The sequence below is a fragment of the Thalia democratica genome, chromosome 9, assembly GCF_965202585.1.
Source record: "Thalia democratica chromosome 9, ktThaDemo2.hap1.1, whole genome shotgun sequence".
Classification (NCBI taxonomy): Eukaryota; Metazoa; Chordata; class Thaliacea; order Salpida; family Salpidae; genus Thalia; species Thalia democratica.
Genome location: NC_139173.1, coordinates 20773908 through 20792199, shown reverse-complemented (window position 1 = coordinate 20792199; position 18292 = coordinate 20773908). Strand labels below are relative to the sequence as shown.

The 18292-nt window shown below is 26.7% G+C and overlaps 1 protein-coding gene across 1 annotated transcript; it reads right to left on the bottom strand.

Moving 5' to 3' along the window:
- Positions 1-14786: 14786 nt before the first annotated feature.
- On the bottom strand, positions 14787-17704 carry LOC145844602 (uncharacterized). The gene is made up of 5 exons (XM_082952000.1): positions 17579-17704; positions 17326-17438; positions 16633-16770; positions 16312-16450; positions 14787-15150 (listed from the first exon to the last, which is right to left on the bottom strand). The coding sequence occupies exons 1-5, from the start codon at positions 17607-17609 to the stop codon at positions 15128-15130; spliced, it is 444 nt and encodes a 147-aa protein (XP_082808126.1). The 5' UTR covers positions 17610-17704; the 3' UTR covers positions 14787-15127.
- Between the last annotated feature and the right edge of the window lie 588 nt (positions 17705-18292).

Below are 18292 nucleotides of genomic sequence, written 5' to 3'. Positions count from 1 at the left end.
CGCAGGTAAACTAGTTTTTCCAGATTTCTGTTGTACTGAAGGCAGTAACCTTTTTTGAAATTCTTGCTTTCACTCTTTATTCAGAAACTTCCGCCGGTTTCAGTCAACGGGTAAAGTGCAGTCCTGTGATTAGAATTTTTTATCAAGTTTGCTTTCTTTTAGTTATCCACACAACCAGTATCGTTTTAATTTGTTACAAGTTTTTGAATATGGTAGTTAATCTGAAAAATGTGAATTCATTAAAAACAAAAAAGAATAAAAAAAATAAGCAAAAAATTTTGAGCTTGATGAACAGAATACTTTACTGAAAACTAACTTAATGTTTTTCACTGATTTCTCGTAAAGCGTGTCTTTCACCAGCCAACCATCTTCAGTCACGTTGAAGTAGGTGAAAAAGTTGGCCACGACGTATCCCTTGCGGTAGCTCTGGCACACTGCCCTGCCCTCATCGTAAGTCTTGTGCCTGTAACCGAACTCGTAATGCACTGTGGAGGTGTCGTGCAAGTTGCTGTTGGGTATCAGCAGAGTGTCTTGATCAACGTAGAACATCCAACTGTACTCTTTTGAAATTAAACTTGAGTTAATGAGATCTTTGAATAAAAACCGGTCAGAAACTCTAAAAAGTAGCTTGTTTTGTTCTTTTTAATATTTTTAAAATTTGATTATTTTCACTCCAAGTATTTAAACTTTATTACCAAAGCAATGTTTTACTCGTTTAAACAACCTTAACAAGGCTTCGAGTTGATTAATAAAATCTTATACACGTACATTTTTCTTAACTATAATTACTGTAAACTTAAAAGTTAAAAGAACAAAAACTCAGAAACAAATCAACAACCAACCGTAGCACTTCCCCCAACTGCCTCTGCCTCCCTCGATATAACACCACGGGGTGGCGCTGGTGTGCTCAACCCAACTTTCGATCGAACTCGAACCTATCATGCCCTTCTCAGTGACCGTCCACGTCTCGTACCTCTTCGTGCACGAGTCCCAGAACTTGGGCCGAAGCTGCTTGCCGTGGTACTCGCTGAAGTCGCACCGGCGGCCGCCTAGGGTCTTCGCGAAATAGTTGAAAGCACCTTTTGTTTGTATTGGTAGATAAAAAATGGTTGGTAAGAACTTGAAAAAGGCACTGTGTTTAGTCTTGTAAAATCCCCGGCAGTATGAGTTAAGTTATTATTTTAGTTGATTTAACTCCTACTGTCGGGGTTTACTTACACTAAGCGCAGTGCTTTTTACCTAGTCTGCTACACAGTAACAATTTCGTTGAGACTTTTTATAACTTTAATATAGAAATCCACTTACAATTATAAGAAAATTTGATACCGGTTTTTTATAACTACAACTAAAACTAGCTTTACAACTGTTGTAAAAAAAAATAACTTAAGTCTTCTTATAACAGTTTTAAGAAATTTATATTATACAAGCAACTAGCTAACCATAATGTGCATCACATAAAGTAGTCACAGTAGTTATAACCTGTTGAAAAATAAATTAATTTGTTATTTTGGGTAACCTTAACATAAAATATATAAATTTATTTAGTAATAGTCTTTGTACTTTTAAACTCTATTTTTTAAGCTGTTATAATTAGTTTACTTACTAAAATAAATGTGATAAAAGACTTTGTATAAAAACTTCAAAATAAAATTTTACAAGTAAAAAGTTTCAAAAACTTTGTAGTAATGTTTTACACTAACCACGGCTATAAGTAGTAGAAAATGCAATTCCTTCATCGTACCTTTTATTTCTCTTTGCTTTCGTACCTTTGTTTCATCGTACCTTTGCTTTCAAAACTACTATCATACTCGAACAAAATTATTTTTTGTACTTTTGTACTCTAAGTAGAGAGTATTTCTAGTAGTTATGTTTGGAAATAGCTAGAGTCAAAATACTTTAAAAGCGTAACATTTTATTTAAATAAGTTCTTGTCTTACTAAATCATTGAAACTTAGTAAGATAGGATTAAATGAAACAACTTTATTTTTTAATTTAGTATTAAAGAATAATTTTAAAAGGTATAAAAAACAAAGTTACACAGATATTTTTCGAAAAAAATAATTGTTAGATTAAAAACTAAAAACTTTAGATTATGTTACACAAAAATAGCATTTTTAATCGTTAATGTTTTTGTATATGTAACTTTTTAAGCATTTTAGTAACTAGATACTTTATATATAAATTACTACTTTTGTAGACAACTCAAATGCAGTTAAAGTTATGCACTAAAAAGTTTTTTTTTCATAATTGAAAATTTACAAAAAATAAAATAACATTAACGAACAAAAACGTTTGAATGAATAAAAATGTTTAAATCTTAAACAATAAATTGGAAAAAGCAAAAAACGTATGGAATTAAGAAGTTAATTGGTCGCTATTAGTTTTTTGTCGAAAAAATTAAAATAAAACAATTGTTGTAATTTGATTTTAGGTCAACTTTAGTAAAAAAATAATACAACCCTATGACAATTAAATGGACCCAAATAGTTATAGTAAATTAAAGTTTCATATAGTTATTAAAATACACAAAAGTTAATCTTTGACTTGAATGATGAACAGTTTTTTATAATAATTGTATTAAATACTACTATCAATTATATAATATAAAACAAAAAATTTTAAACCACGATTTAGTATAATTTTTGAGGCAATGTATCGTGCACTCATTATAATTTCCATTACAATAGACACAGATTAAAGATTATGCTAATAGTAGATTAAAGCTAATAAAGTTTAACAGTTAATCAAAAATTAGTACAAGTTATATAATTTGTGAATAAGTATTAAGCTTGGAGTTTTATTGTCAGAATAAATAAAACAGTGCTAGTTGTGTAACACATGACAAGTATACATAAATATATAAAAGACCAAAAAAAAATTTTACTACAAAAGAAATAAAAGGTACGATGAAGGAATTGCATTTTCTACTACTTGTAGTCGTGGTTAGTGTAAAACATTACTACAAAGTTTTTGAAACTTTTTACTTGTAAAATTTTATTTTGAAGTTTTTATACAAAGTCTTATATCACATTTATTTTAGTAAATAAACTAATTAAAACAACAAAAAAAATAATAGTGTTTAAAAATACATAGACTATTACTAAATTAATTGATATATTTTGTGTTAAGATTACCAAATATAACAAGTAAACTTATTTTTCAACAGGTTATAACTACTGTGACTACTTTATGTGATGCTCATTACGGTTAGCTAGTTGCTTGTTTAATATAAATTTCTCAAAACTGTTATAAAAAGACTTAAATTATTATTTTTTTTACAACAGTTGTTAAGCTACTTTTAGTTGTAGTTATAAGTAAACAATAACACATTTTCTTACAATTGTAAATGGATTTCTATATTTTAGTTATAAAAAGTCTCAACGAAATTTTTACTGTGTAGCAGACTTGGTAAAAAGCACTGCGCTTAGTGTAAGTAAACCCCGACAGTAGGAGTTAAATCAACTAAAATAATAACTTAACTCTTACTGCCGGGGATTTTACAAGACTAAACACAGTGTTTTTTTCAAGCCTGCTGTGTAGTGCTCACTAACTTTTTTTCTCATCTACCAATACAAACAAAAGGTGCTTTCAACCTTTTCGCGAAGACCCTAGGCGGCCGCCGGTGCGACTTTAGCGAGTACCACGGCAAGCAGCTTCGGCCCAAGTTCTGGGACTCGTGCACGAAGAGGTACGAGACGTGGACGGTCGCTGAGAAGGGCATGATAGGTTCGAGTTCGACTAAAAGTTGGGTTGAGCACACCAGCGCCACCCCGTGGTGTTATATCGAGGGAGGCAGAGGCAGTTGGGGGAAGTGCTACGGTTGGTTGTTGATTTGTTTCTGAATTTTTGTTCTTTTATTTTTTAAGTTTACAGTGAATATAGTTAAGAAAATGTATTCGATTAAGGTTTTTTAACAAACTCAAAGCCTCGTTAAAGCTGTTTAAACAAGTAAAACATTGCTTTGGTGATAAAGTTTAAATACTTGGAGTGAAAATAATCAAATTTTAAAAATATTAAAAAGAACAAAACAAGCTACCTTTTAGAGTTTCTGACCGGTTTTTATTCAAAGATCTCATTAACTCAAGTTTAATTTCAAAAGAGTACAGTTGGATGTTCTACGTTGATCAAGACACTCTGCTGATACCCAACAGCAACTTGCACGACACCTCCACAGTGCATTACGAGTTCGGTTACAGGCACAAGACTTACGATGAGGGCAGGGCAGTGTGCCAGAGCTACCGCAAGGGATACGTCGTGGCCAACTTTTTCACCTACTTCAACGTGACTGAAGATGGTTGGCTGGTGAAAGACACGCTTTACGAGAAATCAGTGAAAAACATTAAGTTAGTTTTCAGTAAAGTATTCTGTTCATCAAGCTCAAAATTTTTCGCTAATTTTTTTTAATTCTTATTTGTGTTTAATAAGTTCACACTTTCCAGATTATCTACCATATTTAAAATCTTGTAACAAATTAAAACGACACTGGTTATGTGAACAACTAAAAGAAAGCAAACTTGATAAAAAATTCTAATCACAGGACTGCACTTTACCCGTTGACTGAAACCGGCGGAAATTTCTGGATAAACAGTGAAAACAAGAATTTCAAAAAAGGTTACTGCCTTCAGTACAACAGAAATCTGGAAAAACCAGTTTACCTGCGTGAATGCGACGCTACAGCTAACTTCGTGTGCGAACACAGAAGGTACATTAGGAGATGAATACGCTTAAATTAAAAACGTTTTTACATTAAACCTGTTTCTGTCATAATTCTATTAGTTCGACAATAAAAAAATTCAGTAATATTTTTGTTGTTTTTTTTGTGCAATATACACCGAAAACTTAAACAGAAAAATTAGTGAAAAAACTATTGTTTTTTATTCTTTGCTCTCAAGGTAAAACTTACCATTTCTTTAAAATAATTTATTTGTGATTCAAGTAATTTAAAACCAACTTAAATTTAAAATTTCTTTTGCAAACCTTTAAAAAAACATAAAATTATCGAATTTGAGATTTTATATAGATCTTTTACTAAGTAATTATTTTGCCAATGTAAGCTTCTATAGGCTACATTTATTATAAGAAATTAAGACTTGAAAAATAATATACTGTCAAGAAGTGCTGCAAACGAACGTTGATTCTATTGTATACCATAATGAATCGAGTTTAGAAAACTTAAACAAGTATTGATTAATCTAAAAAACCTGTTAGTATTTTTATGTTATAACAGTGTTGTATTTGTTAAGATGAAATTTAGATAGCATTTTAAAACATTTTTAGCAAAACAGAATAGAAAAAAATGATTGTTAAAATGTATATAAAGATATTACGCAAACGTTACTACTTTATTTTTTATTTTCATAAAGCGCATTTTTTTTGAGTATAAACGTTTTTATTTTTGCACAATATGTATTGTTAATTGAACGATTAAAAAATACGCTTAAAAAGTTTTGCTGAAGAACTGGTGTACAAGGAACCTTTCGGTTGTCGAGTCGTACACAACAATGCTTAAAAATTGTTTAAATTATGTTTATTTAATATTATTAAGTTATAGTTTATTCAAAACTATTAAAACTGGTTGTTGTGCTAAAACTTATTTAAACATGAATTATTTATTTTAAACCAAATCTTAAAATGTTTGTATACCAACAAATTAAAACGTACAGTCAAAAAACAAGTGTAAATTTAACCTTTTGTTCTTATTTTATAAACCTTAATATTAAAAGTTTTTAAAGTAGTGCTGGCTAATTAACATGTATTGTTATCGTGTACATAAGCACTTAATCTAATATTTTGTAAATAGTGTTAAAAAATATAAATAACTTAAAATTTAAAGGACTCACAGTAATAACTATATCGTTTAATTAAAAATATGTACTTATGCTTTTGTTTAACGACAATTAATGTCAGTAAATTTTCCTAAAACTTTAATTTTGAAGTAACCAAAAGTTTTCTATATTGCCTAAAAAAAATTGAAGATTTCCGCGTAGAAAAAAAAACATTAACTGCTTTATAAAAAATGTATGTTTAGTGCTCAAAATGAACTAAACAAAACGTCTGTTTGATTTATTTTTGTGGTTAAACATTAAAGCATTGTAATTATACTAAAACATTTTTGAAGCTAGATTTGTATTTCCATTTTAATTGAACTCATAAGCGGTTTGTAGATTAAAAAGGTAGAAAAAAATATTTTTAGCAAAAACTTCATAAATTGCTCTAACATTAGTCCGTAAGTTAAGTTTTAAAATTAAAAGTTTAGTACTAATTAAAGCAGAAACTTAGTAGGTGAATTAAAGTTGTTGTTTTACGCAACGGCATAACATTTTGGTAAGTTTTTAGTTTACAGTTTGTATTTAACTTTTATCGTTATCTCAACATTTATTAAATAACTTCGTTACAACTAGTTTATATTTACTAAGGTATTATTTGATATTAAACACTACTTTTAATGTCGAATATAAAATGAACAAATACTTTTTTTTAACTTTTATGTATAATTTTTTTTAATGCAAGTAACAATTTGGAAATTTAAATTTGGTTAGAAAATTGTTAGTTATAAATTACTATTAGGTATAAACTATAATCGATTTTTTTTACTTTTATAGCTTGTTTTTATATTATAAAGTTTTTTAGGGACAATTTTAGTAGTTCTTATTAAGCGTGTCTTTAAATTGTATTTAAAAAAATCTTCAATGTTTAGAAAAAATATTTTGTAAATTTTTACTGTTATAAGTATCAAATTTGTTCATCAATATTTTTTAAAAATTATAAAGTGTAATAAAAGAAAAAGCTAAGTGTTTCCAATTTGGTAAACAGTTTTAGTTGTGTCAAAAATTTACTTATCATCATTTTGTTAATTATTATTATGGTTTATTGAACGAGAAAAAAAACACTTAAAACATTTGGTCCTAGGACCTGGTGCACGAAGAACCTTTTGTTTATTGAGTCGCACACCACGGATACCTTTTTACGTTTTGTCCATTAAAACAAGCTATAAGCATTTCCACTATTCAATTTGATAATAACAAATTTGTTTTAGCTTGTTTAAATAGAAAATGTTTGCTAATAAAAAAGCAAATCATGTAGGTACCATTTGAAAAAAATCTAAAAGCTCTCCTGAGCTAATTCAACTCAAATATACCTTAATAATTTTTCAACAATAAAACGTTGCTGTTTGTATCAGGGACTTAAAAAACTTGAATGATAGTTAAAAAAATAAATAATAAGATATACAAAGAGCACTTTTTTACGATAGTGTAAAATAAACTTGTACATTATTTTTTTTTTTTAGTAAACAGGTTTTAAATAACTTTACGGTTAACTTATTGTTTTTAAAATACAACACTTTACCAAGAATTCATCATATGTATATCTTTTTATGATTTGAAAGCCAACATCTATTAGTACATTTCATTAAACTTTGTATTAACCAAGCGAATTTGATTACGAATTAATCGAAAGTTATCACGTTTATCAATAGTTTATCGAAATAAACCGGATATTTTGAAATAAGTGAAAAAAATTATCACGTTAACAAATATGATAAAACTCTTTTAATCTTTGTTCCAGTTAATTTACAACGCTTGTTTTTAACAGTTTTATCCGTAAAATGAGGAATGTAATTAATCGGTCAACAAAAGCATTCTAGATTTAATTTTCTACTAAAAAATTATCTAACAAGCAAGATGTCCTTAAAGTAAATATAAAACTTTTTATTCTATAAGCGAGTTCAAAAAAGGATGGTCGGTAGATTTGATAGAAAGAGGTACTTTAAATTAAAATACTTAAAAATGTTACAACACAGTTATTCTTACAGCATTTGCAATTCAAAAATTGTTTAAAAATTAGCACCTATTTAACAAAATGAAAACTATTTTTTAGAGTATCTTTTATACTATCTTGTAAACATAAAGAAATATTTTTTTTGGCATGTGTATATACCAGGGTTTCCCAAAGTGGGCCATGACAGATACTCAGGGGGCCATGAGCAGTAAAGGAGCCACAGGGGGGGCCATGAGGCCATAACTTAAAACTTACACTAGATATTCTTGAGTTGCAGATGAAGAGCAAAAAAAAAAAAAGAAATAAAAAAGGTCTTATGTATATAGTTTATGAGTAACCTATACGTTGAAGGGGGCCATTGCTTTTTCAAACTCTTTAAAGGGGGCCATTTGCAAAAAAGTTTGGGAAACCCTGGTATATACTGATTAATTTCTTTTAAGTTATTGTTATTTTGAAAAGTTGAAACACATTTTAGTACTTCTTATCTCATGTTTTCACTTACATTTTGTCACTTTTATATTATTAGTTTATAAACATGTTTTCTTGTTAGCTATAAGCCAGGGGTCGGCAAACGGTGGCCGCGGGTCTATTCTGGCTCTTGAAGATTAAAAAGTGCGGCCCACCAGCAACTGAATTTTCAAAGCTTACACTAGTTATTCTGATATTTGGAAAATTAAGCTTCCTCGGTATGATTTATAAAAATTTCGAAACTTGCACTAGATATTTTTAGGCCTGAAGGGAAAGCTTAAATCTTTTACTAGATATTTTGAGGTTTTGAAAATGAGTAGCTTAAAAAGGTCTTGGTTACAATTCAGTAGATATTGAACTAAGCCTACCGTCTGCGCCTTTTATATAATTTATTGAAAATTCATTTTGAGGTTTGTTAATAGTTCTGAAGTAACTTGTAAATTAAAGTTTTTTTAACACAGTTGTCGTGTTTTAAATACATAGTGTATTTATTATTTTACTCGTTATTATACAATGCACAAAATCAAAGCATTTTGTCATAAAAACAAATTAACAATAGTACACTTTTATTAATATCTTTTATCATCTTTAGCTTAAATTTTTCTAACAATTTTACATCTTTTTGTACTGTCACCGCTACAATAATTTTTACTGCGGTGCTGGGACAGTTTTAATTATGAAATTTGTAGTTAAAAAGTCACATAATTTTAATATTACGCTAAACCTTTCTTACGTTATTTGACAAACTATTTTAGTTCAAACTTTCAGTATTACAGCTTTTAAGCTTTTTAAGACAAAAAAGCACTTAGTTGTAGTTTTTTTTAATTCAGAAATTCAAGACTACATTTGAAATTATATTTACAAGCTATTTATAACAAGTTAAAAAATTAAATTTAAAAAGGTTAGATTTTTATTTATTTATAGATTTAAGTAAATCGTGCAAATTTATTACCAAAAATTATTGTTTTAACAAAATTGTTTAAGATTTTTAAAATTCTTTTTCCGTAGTTTTAAGGCATCATATGCTTGGCTTTTTTTTACTTTATAACTATATGTTTTTTAACTTAAGCGTACAATTGATACATGTAGCATAAAGAAAAACTTATATTTTGAAATGTACTTTAAAAACGATTTTCATAAGTTTAAACTACTTTTATCAGTACATGAAGACAATATCATATCTCTCGTATGACGCGCTATTTTTTTTTACCTTTAATATACAAGTTTTTTGTTGACGAGAATATCAGTTGGGATGTTTTAAATAGCGCGATGGTAGAGTCTACTAGCAAAAGTAAGAAAAAATTCGCAGTAGCTTCTGCAATTGCTATTGGTGTGATCGTGGTTATAATCGCAGTGAATTCCAGCAGCCACCATGATGGTTTGTTTAAAGTTAAATTAGGTTTAAAATAGTTTTTTATATTTTTTAGGTGATTCAAATAATGTTTTTTTTTGTTACATCTAAAAAAAATTAAAAACTTATAGCAAAGCGAGTATGATCTGCTTGTGTAAAATAGAAAGGGCATGTTTGAGTTTTTAATTACTCAGATTATCATATTAATTTGTTTTAAGCAATTACTGCTATTTGAGAGCTCTGATACTTTGTTAGCATTTGTTTTCAAATTTTTCTTAAATAGTAAAAACATATGATTTTGTGAAATTAAAAGTACAAGTATAATTCGAATTTGAAGTATAAAAAAACTATTTAATTAAACCTTTGAAAATAGGTCTTTTAAAATTGATTTTTTTATGATTGCCTAAAGTTATTACACTTAAATATTTCAGTATAAACAAGAAATCCATTAAAGTTTACGTTCTGTTTAAAAAGTATAAGCTGAAGTCGTAAGGTAATATAAGAAGTATGTCTAGTGGTTTATTAGGTTGAAAATGAGTTAGGTATCATAAAACGTTACAAATGTGTACAATGTTTAAATCAACAATTTGATTTAAAAAACAACTAATATTTTTAACAGTGAAACAATTCAAGCTAAAAATTTTATCGCCGTCAAACCATTACAACTCATTTATCGAATTATGTTCCATAGAAAATGGACGCTTTTTAAAGAATAATCTAGGCAAAGATGGATTGAGTCGTTATGAGTTAGTTTAACTTTTAAGTTATTTTTTATATTGCTGAACTTATTTTTAATAATGTAAAGGTTTAACAGAAACTTACTGATTTTATAAATATGAAACAAATATTTGATATTTTTTAATCAAATGCCCTTTTAAAAGCAGTGAATATATTAAATTATTTTTGCTAAAAATGTTAAGCTTAAATTAAACTTTTCTTAATTTAATATTTTAACTCATTTACTAAAATTACTTAAAATTATGTTATTATGCGTTTTAATATATACTATCATATATTTGTGTTGAATTTTGCTTTATTATATATGTTATAATACTATGTACAAGAGAAATTTGTTTGTTTATTTTTTATGTTTAAAATAAAGTAATAAACTTATAATAGAGCAAGGACCAATTTTATTTCAACAAAATAGTTTTATAAATCTGTTAGTTTTTTTTAATGTTTTAATTTAAATGCAAAGGTTTAGTAGCATTAAATAATAAAACAGTAATTTATATTTTAAAATGGAAATAAAGTTTATTCTAAACTTCAAATACTAAACTCCTCAACGAAAAACATTTTAATAATATGCAACCAAAACTGTTTATAAATTTACTCCTGCTATTTTCATAACCTCAGTGCCAACTACTAGTTCCTAAAAGCTTCTTTTAAAACCATGACACAGTTTTTGAAAACCTTGATCACAAACAACTTTATTTATTTGGTGACGTCACTTTTTATCTTAGGCAAATAACTAAAACGATGAAATCGCAAAATGATTTCGACGAAGGCGTCTGGGTGGGACTAAAAAACTATGGAGTGTCAGACAAATGGCAGTTTTATGACGATGGGAATTTTTTCGACCTGGACCAGGAAAACACCCTGTTTTCAGTTAAGAATTTGAAAAACTATAGGCAGGATGGGCGGGAGAAATGTGTGTTCGCCAACCCAGTAAGTGAGATGTTCGAAATTGACGATTGCGTTACAGGGCAACATTTAGGCTCGTGCGAAATTGAAGGAGCCTAGTTTTCTTTTCCCAAGAAGTTTATAAGTTTTCTAAATTCTCTTGATCAAATATAGAATTGTTATCAGTGTTGCTTTTCTGCTTTAGCTTTACAGTTGTTTCGTAAAGATGATAATAGTTTATTAGTATTGAAAGATCTACTTTAATTTTAATATGTTCTAAAATAGAAAATTTTACTTAATAAGGCATATAAAAAATCTTATTTATGTTTTATTCAAACTTGTGAAATTTTACCTTAAAAAAAGTTGTATCATTTATTTTTTTTAATGAGTAAAAGAAAATAAAGTTAAATATTACCTGAGAATATTATAAAAAACACAATACTAAGAAAAAAATCTTTATATAATGTAGTTTAAAAAACTTAAAACATAATTAATTTGCTTTAAATACACTTAAAAAAACATTAACTTATGCTAAAATATTTACACTAATTTAAAAAGTAGAGGTAAACAAATCTCGTTAAAGTAAAATACAAAACACTAGCTTTGGTTATACTGTTATTGATTTAAAGTTGTGAAACGCTATAAAGTTAGAATTAGTACCTAAGTTTATTAAAAAAAATAGTAAATACTATGAATTTACTTTAGTGTTAACAGTAATGGAGAGTTAATGTTATTTAATTAATTTCAAGCTTTTAAACTAATTTATTTGTACAAAAATAAAGCATAAAAAAAACTATTTTGGCTAAAATAAAAGACACTGAACTTTTAGCATTTGCTAAAACAATTATTTTTTGAAAAATTATATTTGAACAGCTTTTTTCCGGTGCATAACTTGTTTAAAAAATATAACAGAGTACATTTCATTTTCTTTAAATTTATTTTAGTACTTTCGTGGTAAGGCTCATCAGAAATAGTTCCTTACTGAATTGGAATAAAAACAAATTGAAATAAAATCATACTGAAGTTTTAAGTTTCAAGATATAAAATGACGTAATAATCAAATGTTAAAAATTAAAAACGTGCTTGTGCTAAATAAATTTGGTATACTAATAAAACTCGTTAGAATTAAAACAATCTAAATAAACAAGCGAAAAAAATTAAAATTAAAACTTTATTTAAAATTAAAATTTAACAAGAAACTAATTACTTTAAAATTACTAATACAAAGATTTGAAAAGTCTAGTTTGGTGTACGAACTTTTTCTGCTTACATAAACTAAGCCTTAAAGATTGAATACATAAGGCTTCCAAAAATATGCAATTGAAAATAGTTCTCCCCTCTTACTAAGACTGAAAAATTGTCCTTTTTATAATTTTTAACACACTCAGGATTGTCCAACAAATGTTGCCCAATCGCCGAGAACTATTTTTTCGTTGGTTTCTCAGAACGGCCATCAAACAAGGTTTTCAAGACTTTCGGAACATGCTGATCGATTCTTACATGAAACCTTTGAGATGTTTTTCCCACGTAGTCACTACCACAGTGACAACTAAATTTATAGATGATGTTACTTTTTTCATGGGTGGGAGAAACATCTTTGTAAATTCCACTTAGAGGTCGATCAGTATACAAAACTGTTCTTAAGTGAACAGAGCTGAAAACTTGGTTTATTTCCTCTGAAATTTTCTTAGAAAACCTCTCAGAAATATTTTCAAGGTAAGGAAGTTTTAAGTATACCGGACACTTCTGAGGGCCAATCATTTTTAAAGCTGTTGAACTTCAGCTCTTGTTATAACTTTCGAAACTAAGTTACCTGGATAACCAAGGGAAAGGAAAGTGTTTTGAAGTGTTTTCAACTCGCCTTCAAGAAAGCAAAGAGAACAAAGTCAGGTGAAACGCTTCACCATACCCGTTAAAACTCCTAACTTCTGCTTGACTGGACCAAAAGATGCCCACGGAACATATAATGCTTCTGAATTTAATTTACGATGGATTTTAGTTAAAAATTCCCCCGAAAAAATAGAAAAGTTATATGGAACTAAGATTGAAATAATTTTCAACGATTTTAAAATTTGTTTAAATTTCGAATTAATAAAAACTTAGAAAAAGATTTTGTACATAATTACCTTTTAAGTTTTCAGCTAATAATAGATTAAAGTTACTTAGTTTAGAATTTTGTTAAGTAGCTATTTTTGTTTGCGGTGAACGACTATTCAGATATGGACAATTGAAGTTTTGATATTTCAAAGTTGTTGCCAGTTATTTCTATTAGTATTTACAAAAAAATAGTATTTTTTTACTACCACAATCTTACTAATCAGACATTCTTCAAAAATTTAGCTTAATTTATTAAACATATCATTTACTAGTTCTTTAATACTGTATTTTTATCACATTTTTAATTTAATATACTTTTTACTGTTAAAAAAAAGTATTTCTAAAAACTGCAAACCGCGACCTACTTTTTTTGCCCGTTTTTTATATAAGGCTACTGACCCTTAGTTGATGCTATGACCATTAAATCTACGTTGACCAATTTAAATTGATGTTATAAATCACGATAAAGTTTATCTAAATAACTACAAATTGAAGAGTTAAAAGTCTCAAGTATAGATCACTTAGTTTCTACTTAATAATTAGGATGAATACTATGCATTGCAGGTGGTCTGTCTTTTTCAGAGAAGACTTAAACAGCTTTTGGTAATTTTAAAACCAAAATTGTTTAAAATGATAAATAATGTTTAAATATATATGTGTCATTTCTAAAAACTAAATACTTAAGGAGATCTTTCGTTTGTTTAAATCTCGATTTTCAAATTAAATATTTATCAAAAAAGTTTAACAAACGAAATATATTTTTCAGACTGATTAGCTTCAAAAATTAAAACTGTTGTTTATTGGTTATATAAACCACTTTTTGTTTTACTTAAATAGTGATTAGTTGTTGGATAAAGTTGTTTTTATTAAAACAAAATATACTTCATTTCAGTACAAATAAAACAAAATTCTTAAACTTTTGTAACAATTTAATCTATTTACCTACTTGTCGTCAGAAACGTATAGTAGAAACTGATCATAAAAGTATTATTAGTTTTAAACTAAATTAAATCTTAAGTTGTAATAATTTTAAATCTAGGTACTCGATAATTTTTTTGTAATTAGAATATATTAAATTATATTTCAGCAACAAAAACTTGAAGCTTTTTTTAATTAAAAAAAAACAGAATTGTTTGAACAAAAACAAATTAAGAATAAAGTTTCTTTATGTACTTGAGTTAATCATTTTGTTTCTAAGTTTGTTTTTAAGTTTAGTGTAATAATTTGTTTACATCGATTATTTATTACACTTATTGATCACTTTTATAGTACAAATGTTGTTGATTTGAGTGATAAACTTTTTGTACTTTCATGTTTCGTTTATACTGTATATTTCTGACGACAAATAGAAAAATATATTAAACTTTTACAAGACTTTAAGAATGTTATCTTATTTGTACCTGATTATAAGTAAACAACTATGTTCGTAGTTTGAAAAATTATTTTGTTTTTCTACTTCATTTATTATTTTCTATCAAGTAGCTCGTTTAATCACAAAATGTACTTTGTCATAAAGTTGTACTTTATAATATGAGTCATTATTTTTTGTGTTAAGTTAGTTTTTTAAGTTAAAAAAAAAATCTTCTGTTCTACATAAAATAATTTTTGAATAAACTTGCTTATTTAGTTATAAGATAAATTATTAATATATTTTTTAGATTTAACTTGAAATTTTCTTGTAAAATAAACATTTATCAAAATTAAAACTGTAATTTACATTAAATGATAATAAATTTTTTCAAAACGGAAACAAACTAAGTATTATTTACAAATATTTAGTGTTATAATCATCTGTATTTTTTTTCTGTTTCAAAGCATCATTCTTCGGAACTCTGAAAAATTAATATTTCTGTAAACAACTTTAGCTATTAAACTTTAACAATATACAAAAATTTAATTTGTTGCAAAAATAAGGGTAAACTATTCCTTTTGTAGATAAAAGTTGTTTTCTATTTTTTTAGATAAAAAATTAATTTTTTGAATAGTTACATAATAAAATAATTAAGTGGTTATAAATAATAAATGTGCAACAAGTTTTAATTTAATTTATACTGCTACCTAATTTAAGAACGGTAATTGTTCAATGTACACACATTAGTTTAAAATAGTTGATTAAAAGCTTGAATAAAACATGAATTATGAATTTTTTAAGTATTATTCAGCTTTTCTTTTTTTTATTTTTTTACTATTCACTTTAATAAAAAAAAAATTATTTGAAACAAAATTTTTAGTTGAAATATCAAAATTAAGAAATACATTATTTTACTAGAAAACTTTTCTATCGGTTTATATAAATAAAAACTCTGAGCTATGTTTTACCTATGTTAGTAAGTATAAACTTCAAGAAAAAGCAACTTTTAATTTGAAACACAAAACTATCGTAATTGATTATTAAGAAAATGCACTCACACTTTGATTCCAATTTTTTAAGTTTATCTGGTTTTTGAAGCAACAACATTTTATTAAAAATTTTTAAGTATAAAACTTAAATAGAGCTTTAACGTAGTTTCTTTAAACAGGTAAATAAATATTATATTAAGTTTATAAACTAAGTTTATAAGTTAAATCTTTTGTTGTTTGATTATAATGTAAGATTTTATAATATTATTTTGTAAATTCTAAACTAAGGATCTGCAAACTGCAGTTCGCTAAGCAAAAATCTGCGGTTTGTGGTATACTTTGCATCTAAAAATATTCTTTATCAAAAATTAAAAAGAACTTTTTTGCTGGTAAAAATATTAAAATAGTCTCTAAATTTTAAATTAAAAAATTACTTAGGCATTATAATTGCTTTTTTTATCACATATACGGTTTAAGGTAATAACATTAGGAAAGGTACTACAGTTATTTTTTAAAATGCGGCCCATATTATTATTTATTATCGAAAATTTGACCCGCGACTAACATCATTCCGAACTATGTTAAAAAAAAATTGAAAAAACTTTACCAAGTGAAACTAGAGTATATTTGCAACAATAATTCAAATTAAGTACCTTGATAGGTTATTTCCCCGTCACCGTCGACATCGGCAACTTTCAGCATTTCTTCCACTTCTTCAGTGGTCAGTTTGTCCTGTCCAATGTTGTCCATCATGTGTCTGAAGTCATCACTTGTCAGTACACCGTCTCTTTCCTTTGTGTCAATATAATATAAAAAAAAATAGAGGTTTCCTTAGAAGCTAGTTCAGTTTATTTATCTGATATTTTTTTTCTATTTCACTAATGTTTAATTTGAACTTTTGTATAAGTAGTGAAAATGATTTTAATTCAAATTTTTACAAGTTGTTTTTTTTTATTGTGTATAAAATTATGAACCTTGTCAAACATCTCAAAAACTTCAACTATTTCGTCTTCTATGTTCACCGCTGTTTTGTAAAACTTTTCGAGCAATTCAACAAAGCTTTTAAAGTCTAGCTTGTATATGTTGTTGTGCTTCAAAAGGTCTATATGCATCTAAAAATTTAGCATACTATTTATTCTAAGTTATATATTCTAAGAAACTGTTAAGTTATCCAGTTTAGATTGAGAGTGCTAATGTTAGTTCTTGATATTTGTAAAAACAGCTCCTACTTAGTAGCATGATTTATTTATAGAATAAATGAAGTTAAGCGAGAAATATAAAGTCTAAACATTAAAAAGTTAAAGTTTAAATAATTATTTTTTATAAGCCTCGAAATCAACTTAAAATAAAGTTTTTACTACTAAAAGTATTTATCAAACTCTAGCCTGTAAATTTATTTTGCTTATACAAAAATATCATTAAAGTGAGTAAGTATTTTTAAATTAATTCATTTGGCAACTATAATTTAATTAAAGTTATCGAACACTACAACAACAAAATAATATACTACTTAATTAAACTTGAAGATCGGTTTTAAATTTAAGTTTTCGATACTTCTAAAAAAAAAATACAAACGTATACACTAGACCTTGTTAAATTTGCATCAAAACTACAAAGTTTGAGACTTGAAAAAAAGGTAAAACTATTCACACCTATTGAAAACATACATCAAGCTCACTATTAATCGGCTTAAACCCCAATCCAAGAACAGTCATTCTAACGTCTTTAACATCTAAAAATCCATCGGAGGTTTTCATTAACTCAAATGTAAACTTGAAATCTGCAAATAAAAACTACTATCTCTTAAAGTACTTGAAAATGTTTTTCATGTTGTTATTGTTAACAAAATGATCGACGCTGAAATTTTATAAAGACAATTAAAAACTTAGTTTTTATTTTCTACAAAAAATAAAAACTTACCTTTTATCTGTGCATTAGTAAAGAGCTGCATAATTTACAAATTATTTTGTAAACATTAAATTAAAAGCATTGGTGATTTTTTTTTGTATTACATTTTCTACTATAAGTTTGTCTTTATAACAGTCGAAGTACTAGAATAGAAGATAAAACTTTAACAATTGTTTAAAGAATTAAGTTAATCAAATAAAGCATAAAAAAATTTTTTTAAAGTTACCGCGTCTCATTTGTAACTTTTACAGCTTTAAATTTATGACTGTTTTGTAACAGTTGTAGAAGAAAAAAAATTCAACTAATTATATTTCATTAGAATAACTGAAACATACTATTCGGTCAAGCTTAAATTTTAAAAATTATCAAAAAAAAGCTAACAAAAAACTTATAAAACCTTAAAAGACTCAAAGCTTGTCAAAAGTAATTACATTATTCTTAATAAAGTACATAAAAGGTCAAATACAAGCTGTAACAACAATCAATATTTCAACAAAAGGTGTTGAAGCAATAGCTTAATGTTGGTGAAACATCATCTTTAAAACTTTTAAACGTGTGTAGCTCAAAAGTTAACACAACAAGTTGAAAAAGAAATGTCAAAACTTTTGATATCGAGCTTCAGATAAGCTATTCAACAAAAGGGTTTTTTGTTACGTCACATCATTTTAAGTATTTGCTATAAAGTAAAAAATCCCTTACAAAACACTTTTTGAAGACTAGATACTG

Bases quoted from the DNA above. Each gene is read 5' to 3' on its own strand.
- LOC145844602 (XM_082952000.1), bottom strand. From the start codon at position 17,609: ATGCAGCTCTTTACTAATGCACAGATAAAAG. The intron at 16,451-16,632 runs GTTCATAATTTT...ATTGACACAAAG, and splicing joins TTTTTGAGATGTTTGACAAG to GAAAGAGACGGTGTACTGAC. The intron at 15,151-16,311 runs GTACTTAATTTG...TTAATTTTTCAG, and splicing joins CGGGGAAATAACCTATCAAG to AGTTCCGAAGAATGATGCTT.